Source organism: Fukomys damarensis, unplaced genomic scaffold, assembly GCF_012274545.1.
Source record: "Fukomys damarensis isolate Sample0158 unplaced genomic scaffold, DMR_v1.0_HiC HiC_scaffold_19, whole genome shotgun sequence".
Taxonomy (NCBI): Eukaryota; Metazoa; Chordata; class Mammalia; order Rodentia; family Bathyergidae; genus Fukomys; species Fukomys damarensis.
Window position 1 is genome coordinate 47,208,119 of NW_022900931.1, and position 7,926 is coordinate 47,216,044.

At 44.2% G+C, this 7,926-nt stretch overlaps 1 protein-coding gene across 1 annotated transcript; it reads left to right on the forward strand.

Moving 5' to 3' along the window:
* Window positions 1-491: 491 nt before the first annotated feature.
* Window positions 492-7,143, forward strand: LOC104857029 (intelectin-1). The gene is made up of 8 exons (XM_010616695.1): window positions 492-519; window positions 1,764-1,802; window positions 2,082-2,177; window positions 3,099-3,346; window positions 3,670-3,828; window positions 4,138-4,258; window positions 5,136-5,239; window positions 6,937-7,143. The coding sequence occupies exons 1-8, from the start codon at window positions 492-494 to the stop codon at window positions 7,141-7,143; spliced, it is 1,002 nt and encodes a 333-aa protein (XP_010614997.1).
* Window positions 7,144-7,926: the final 783 nt, after the last annotated feature.

The window sequence follows — 7,926 nt, forward strand, 5'->3', positions numbered from 1 at the left end:
CGCCTCCATTGGGCATCACGCCAGGGGAGGCGAGGTTGGAGGTCTGGGCAGTGGCCTCTGGGATTTCTCCATAAAAGGCTCGGTGCCCTGGTCCTGGTCAGGTGTCTCTGTAGAGGAATCACGCAGACCCTACTCAGCTGGCCACCCTCAGCTCTGGACCAGTGCGGAGGGAAGAGGTGAGTTGGGGAACACTGATTTTGGCCCAGTTCTGGTTTAGATCCCAGATGTGTGGAGTTAAAAAAAAAAGGGAGCCAAGAACCCTTTAGTCTGTGTGGGAGTAGATAGGAGTATAGTAGTGACAAGGATGTGTAGGAAAGATGGTTAAATAAATAGCTATTCCAAGGGGCCAGGGATTTGGCTCAGTGGTTTTGCTGCCTGCCTTGCAAGCACAAGGACCCGAGTTCAATCCCTGGTACCAAAAAAAAAAAAAAAAAAGTTATTTTGCTTTTCTTTAGATGGCAACTGCCAAACTCAGTTTCTTGTTGTTCCTCATGGTGGCTGCCTCAGATTGTAGTGCAGGTGAGTCTCCTTCCAGGAACCCAGGCTTCCCAGCTCATCCTTTGGAAAAGAATAAGTAGGCTGAGTTGCTCCAGGACCTGAGTCTCTCTGGGGATGAAGATGTCTTTGAGATGCACTGAGGTCCCCTGGGATGTAGGCTGAGAGCTGATTTCTGAGGTATTAAGGGATCTGACCTGTAGCACAGAGGGTGCTCCTAAGGCTGGACCTTGGTTCAGGCTCTGAACCTCACTTTGACCTTGAAGGGTCTCTGGAAAGAACTGTGTCCTCCCAGCCATCCTCACTCCCATGGCCTTGATCTTGGGGCTTGAATAGCAATCTCATGGTCTACTTTGGATCCAGAGAATGTTTCCTTCTTAGTCCTCCTCTCCACAACAAGAAAAAAGGGCCTTTTTTAGTTCTCTTCATTATTACTTTTGAAAGAGAAAACTATGTTTTAAAAATATCCTCTCACATGTTCTTCACAAAACAGTATTTATTAGCTGCATTTTAGGCATGGGATAACCAGGAGTCAGGCATATTGAGATTTCTGTATAAGGATAATCAACTTGTAAGTATTGAGTGGCTTAGCCTGCCTGGATGTCTCTGACCACAATACTTGTCACAGTGGACCCCTCAAATTATGACTGGCCCCAACAAAGGAGCAACTTGAGCTATGAACATGACCAGAACATGACCAGCAGTTAGTGCTTCCCGATGGTCTTAGATGTAGATTTAACACTTAAAGAGTTCTGAAGGAACATTACAACATCCTTATACCGTGTGGGGTTAATTGAGAAATCCTTGATGGGGTTAGTTGAGAAAGCCAATGTCTGTCTAAGGATGCTGAAATCTGCCTGTATTCAGGAGAGAGACTTTGAAGGCTGTGTAGAGGAGCCTGAGCCTTCAATTGACCATCTTCAATTACAAGCAGTCCTTACCAATGAATTGAGTTCATAAGTGAAGGGTCCACTGTACTGCCTCCTTCTTTCTGATTTATAGTCCAGTGAAGATCAGAATTCAAGGTTCTTCATTTTATGGCTGTGTTAGTTTCTTGGCCATGGTCAATACTATCTTCCGTGAACCATGTTAACTTACTTATATTTCTTAGAACGGTGGTCTTAGCTAAGAAATCATTTGCCCTAGACTTCTGTGCCTCAGACATCCTATGCTAGACAGTTCCCCAGCATCCAGTCAGATCTCTTCATTCTCTATTCTCATCTGAGTCTTCCTTTTGTTCTCCTGAACTTCTGTTTCATCCCTCTCAGTACACTTTTCTGTTGACATTTTGGAAAGTCCCTCCAGAGGTAAGCTATTGGCTTTCCCCCAATCCCTCAGGAGCGGAGGTGTTTAATTCCTTCGAATGTCCAGTGCCCAGAGCAGGGCCTAGCACAAGCCCTGTGGGGAGGCACATGCTGCATGCTGGGCCAGATGGGTTGAACAGAGACAATTCTGAGTCTCAGGGGCTTTGAACACAGGCTATGAGACCCTGGAGCACTGGAGGAATGAGTTCCGTGTTAGTGACAAGGACAGGCTGAGTTTTGTATCAAATCAGCAATGAGAATGAAACTCTTCATTTTCTCTAGCTGTGGCCTTTCCTTATCAGAAATGGAACTGTTCTTTGTCTCCATCTCTGCCAGGAAGCTGCAAAGAAGTGATGCAGAGGTATGGTACTGCATGTGGTGAGTGTTGTGTCATATAAGACAGTCCTGCCAAGCACAGCTCTTTGTCTCTGGGATGTTAATTTAATTTAATTTTTGTATAAAAAGTATGGAAAAATATACACATGTTACATATTGGATAAAGTTTGCAATTTTAATCAGTTTTAAATGCACATTTTGGTGGCATAAATTACTTTCACATTGCTATACAATCATCACCACTGTCCATCTCCAGAAAATTTTCATGACCTCCAAGTGAGACTCTGTAGCCATTAGCAATAGATTAATATTCTCTTTTTCACTACTATCCTACTTAATGGTCTGGATAAATTTGCCTATTCTAGTTACCTCATGTAAGTAGAACCATAAACTATTTGTCCTTTTGTGTTTGGCTTAGTTTTCTTAGCTTAATGTTGACAAAGTACATATACATTGTAGCATGGATAATTCATTCCTGTTCAACCATGGTGTTTACATTTATTTATCAATATATGTACACTGGATATGTAACATATACCATATATACATATACACAGGATGTTTTGTTCATGCTTTCATCTGTTGAGGAATACTTGGGCTCTATCCACTTTTTGGATATTGTGATCAATGATGCTCTGAACTTTAGTGTATAAATATCGGTTCAAATTCAGATTTCAAATTTTTGGTTATATATTCAGAGTGGAATTGTAGAATTGTGATAAATCTGTTTTTAACTTCGTGAGGAGAGTTGCTGGGAGTTTGGATAATTCTATGTTTTGCTTCACTCACAGGGGTATGGTCATCTGAACTCAGCAGATTCCAGTGGCCCTAAAGACATAAAATGATAGGGCTCAAGGGAGGAGTTTGGGCCAGGTGTCTTGTTCCTAGAGTTGTCCTGGTGGTGGGGCTGAGATGGGCCATGAATTTGCAGACAGGAAGGCTTTGGGCTTCTTCTCCACACAGATGGCCTATATTTCCTTCACACCAAGGAGGGTGTCATCTACCGGACCTTCTGTGGCATGGCCACTGCGGGTGGAGGCTGGACCCTGGTGGCCAGTGTGCATGAGAACAGCATGCATGGGAACTGTATGGTGGGTGATCGCTGGTCCAGTCAACAGGGAAACAGAGCAGACTACCCTGAGGGTGACGGCAACTGGGCCAACTACAACAACTTTGGGTCTGCAGAAGCAGCCACAAGTGATGACTACAAGGTTGATGTGTTCTGTGAGAAAGGGTGGGTGCTGAGTTTGGCGAGGCCACAAGTATGCAGGAGGGAGGCTTGGAATGGGGTGCTGAGCTACAGCTGGAGCAGATGAGAGAAATACATGTCTTGAGTCCTAGCTTCCTCCCAAAAAGCTCAACAAAAATGGAGCAACTGGGTGTTGGTGAAAAGATTATCTGATGGAAATGAATCCACCTGTCCATCTTTCCACTTAAAACACAGCTGTCATCTCATGCAAGTACTTCACGTGTGTGTCTTCTTTTCTCACGGGGTCACCTGGCCTAATCACGCTCAGTGTTGGTTGCTTTCCAGAACCCTGGCTACTATGATATCCAGGCCCTGGACCTGGACATCTGGCATGTGCCCAACAATAGCCCCATGGAGAACTGGAAGAATAGGTCCCTGCTGAGGTACCACACAAAAACTGTCTTCTTCCAGAGGCTGGGACACAATATATTTGGCCTCTACCAGGTACACAGGGCTGTTGGCTGGGCTGACTTTCTTGAGTCTGGGGAGCAGTGAGTATTTGAGGTCAAGCAGGAGCTATCTTCCTCTGGGTCTGTCTTGCATGTTTGCGACATGACCCACAGAAAGCAGAGATCCATGAGAGTGATTCTGGTGAGAAAAACTGGAAATGGTTATAGCCAAAGGGAAATATTTTTATGTTGCTTTGCTTTCAAATAACCTCTGTTATGGAGAACAGAATGTTTCCATTTTATGCAGCATTTCTGTGAGAGCCAAAACTATTGCCTTACTCAATGACTTCTCCATTTCCCATAGAAATACCCAGTGAAATATCGAGCAGGAAAGTGTTGGACTGATAATGGCCCTGCCATACCTGTTGTCTATGATTTTGGTGATGCTCTGAAGACGGCATCTTATTACTCACCCTATGGCCACAGTAAGTCTTTGGTGCTCCTCTGAAATCTTTGTAAGAAAGACTAAAATTCAGTTATGATGGGTAGCAATTATCTCTCACTTATTGTGGCTTGGTTCTCCTCTATGCGTGTTATATGTACAGTATTGTCTCACTTAATCTGCAGAGCTATGCTTGAGGCCTAACTAGTATTAACTCCTTCATATAGATTAGGAAACAATCAGTGAAAGGTTTAGGATTTTGTGTTATTTCAAGGGTATGGATCCTTAATTCAGAATTTGGACTTGAAAAATTTGGCTCCAGTCTCTATTCCCAGCAACCCTATTACCAGACCCTCAGTAAGTTGTTAGGAATAGGTCAGGTTCATTTGCCCAGGGAAGAGCAACAATGCTGAGGCAATTATATTTCTATTATGAGGGTTAACTGTAAGTTCATTTAATGTGAATCTAAATTTGGCAGCATATCTGTCATACAGGCTGAGCCTGTGCTATAAAATGTGCCACTCTTATTATGTACATTTGGGGTTTGAGACTTTATAATGAAAGAGAACAGGAAAAGCGTGAAGAGGATCAGTGTGAGTGCACTTGCCCGTTGCTGTAATCTGCCCTGAGTGATGTTATTGATGATTTTCTTGCACCGTCGAGTTTCTCCCTGCAAGCCTCTGCCAGTCCAGGGCACCTTGTGAGCACTAGGTCTTTGGCTTTGGAGCATGACCAGGTCTCTGTTGGTCAGGCTTGGGCCTGACATAAAACCGCCACTGGGCACAGTGGTTTTGGCCCCACTCATGCATCTGAAGTGTTGGCCTGGAGCCTGAGCCTGGCATAGACATTTTCTGGCATGGCCCAAAGGACACTATTTCTAGTATTTGCTTTGTAATGTGTTTCTTCACTGTTGTTTCCAGAGGAACTCACCACAGGATTTGTCCAGTTCAGAGTATTTAATAATGAGAGAGCAGTGAACGCCTTGTGTGCTGGAATGAAGGTCACTGGGTGTAACACTGAAGCAGTGAGTTTCTGTGGGCACAAAATGGGCTTGTGAGCAATGCCGTATCTGTCAGTTTGTGTTTGTGTGTATAGTGCGGTAGACTTGTAGCTTGTGTGTATATGTGTGAGTGTGGCCTTCCCTTGCATACCACTGGGTCTCAGGGACCAGAGCAAGAGGACTCTGTTCAAGTATAGATGTTCTGCCTTTTTGGAACAAAAATCAAGAATTGTGGCTGCATTGGGATAAAATACTTAGTTGCTTGGGGTTAAATTGAGGCTGATGTTCAGGAAAGTCCTGTGAAACATTTTGGAGCTATGACTGACCAACTCCCAGCCTTGTCATTTTGGACCAAAGGTTTAAATTTCAGAATGTAATTTGGTATTCCAGGCATGTCTGGGGCTTGCATAGATTCACACTCTGTGGAGGGACTGTGAGAAGAGTCCTGGGTATCTTGTGGTGGAACCCAGTGAACCCACCCTGTCCCTCTCACAAAAGCCTTTGCCCCGAGATCATCAGTGGGACTGACTGCCAGGGCAGGTGTACTCATGTGTCACCCGTAGCAACCTTGCTGTCTCCCTTAGAGAAAATTAGACTCGTAGTGGTTTTTCCAAGTGAATAAGGGGCAGCTTTTATCCAAGGGAGGATGAGGAGGGAGCTCTTGAGCTGTGCAGACTTAGCATGTTCACTTGGGACCCAGCCTTCTCCCAATTAACAGCCTGAAAAACATGTCCTGAGCTGCTGGCAGTGACCTTGAAGATCTCAGTTTTCTTTCACTTCTCAACCATTGGCTTGCATCTTTCATAGTTATGATGAGGCAGTTTTGCTGTCAGGGAAGATTCTGTGGTCATAATGGAGAATGGTTACTCAGAGGCACCAAAGGGACTGGTCTCTTTGTGACAACCTATCTACGGTGGCACCTCTCAGCCATGGCTTGAATCCTGAGTGATGCAGTGGGCAATGGCACAATCTACTCCTTAAAAAAGCTTGCAGGGAGCACCCACCTTGTACTGGACAGCAACACATAATCATGTGCTTTTGGTCCAGCATCTAGCAGGATATTGACAGAAAAATGTCATTACCATGTGAAGCATCTGAAGAATAATAGATATATAAACAAGGGGACCAGGGAGGTCATTGTATTAGAGTGTTTGCCTAGTACATGTGAAGCACTGGCTTTGATGTCCACCCCTCAAAACAAAACAGAAACAACTAGGGGCTGCAAAAGCATGTAACTGTGCTGGGTGTGTCAGAGCAGTGACTAAAGAGAAGGTATCATCTGAGCTGGTTCTTGGGAGGTGGATAGAAGTCTATGAGGTATGAAGGCAATTTAGGTTGAAAGAATAGAATGTTCAAAGTCACTAGTGTTTCAGAGAGTATGTGGTATTTAGGGAGCTACAGGCTGTTTTGCAGTTTTGGCAGATAGGGTGTAAGCCAAAGAGAGTCCTATAGTCTTTAAGCATGAAGGAGATGTGTCCCATCCTAGGGAGCAACACATAAGGAATAAGTTAATGAAGAGTCCCCCCAGGGACACTGAGAATGAATGTTTATAAAAGTGGGCTGAATATCAAGAGGAGACATAATAGAAATAAAACTAAAGAGAGGGTTTTATGGATGTAATAATGAAAATTCAAACAAGGAACAAAGACGTTGCTGTTAAAATATCTGTTGCTTCACTAGTTGATGTCTCATTACCCTTTCCTCCTTTCCTCTTTTTCTAGCACTGCATTGGTGGAGGAGGATACTTCCCACAGGGCAGTCCTTTGCAGTGCGGGGACTGCACTGCCTTTGACTGGAAAGGCTGTGGAACTCACAGGAGATGGAGCAGTAGCCGGGAGATAACTGAGGCAGCTGTGCTTTTGTTCTATCGCCAACACCTTCTTGCTATAGGTCCCAGCATTCTTCTCACAACTACCCGGACTCAGTGATGGAGACTAACTTACCTAGTATTTAGAAAGTCAGTGGCTGAGAAAAGAAAAATAAATCATTTGCATTGAAGACTTGGTGTTTCTACAATTTCTTTTCATGCAGGGGTGAAGAACTATAAAAAGTTTTCAAAAGAATGTGCATTGTGGAGGCTGAGTCTATGTCACCCACTCTAGTGCTTGGAATGTTAGAATTCAGCAATCCTGAGAGAGGAATACATCATCCCACAGGACCCTTTCAGGTAGCCCCTTAGATAGCTAATGGAGTAAAGGGAAAGAAGGAGGCATTTTACCTAACCCCCTCCTAACTCTCCTACATGGACTAGACAGTTAGAACCTGATTTTTTTTTTGCCAGGAATTGAACTTGGGTTGTTGTGTTTGCAAGGCAGGCCACCGAACCACTGAGCTAAATCCCCGGCCCAGAACCTGAATATTTTAAAGAAGATAATAACAGTGCACCAAAGAGGAAAGGGATTACCTACATTGATATATGTTATTTTCACTGGTGGCTGTGGTATTTTCTTATGGAAAAATGAGCCTGTTGGCCTATGATGATGATGACTCTTGAGTGTCCAGCTCTTCTGGGTTCTATCTTGTTTGTTTGTTTGTTTGGTACCAAGGATCGAACTCGGGTCCTTGCACTTTTCAAGGTAGGTGCTGGAACCACTGAGCTAAATCCCCGGCCCTCTAGGCTTCCATCCTTAGGGGCTTCTTCAAAAGGAGACAAGTGGTCAAATCATCCTCATGGTGTTATTGGTACAGATATGATGGAGAAGACATCTGTC

Excerpts from the sequence above, each read along its gene's own strand:
- LOC104857029 (XM_010616695.1), top strand. The coding sequence starts at position 492 with ATGGTGGCTGCCTCAGATTGTAGTGCAG. Across the intron at positions 2,178-3,098 it reads GAGGTATGGTACTGCATGTG|ATGGCCTATATTTCCTTCAC; the intron begins GTGAGTGTTGTG and ends TTCTCCACACAG. Across the intron at positions 5,240-6,936 it reads CTGGGTGTAACACTGAAGCA|CACTGCATTGGTGGAGGAGG; the intron begins GTGAGTTTCTGT and ends CTCTTTTTCTAG.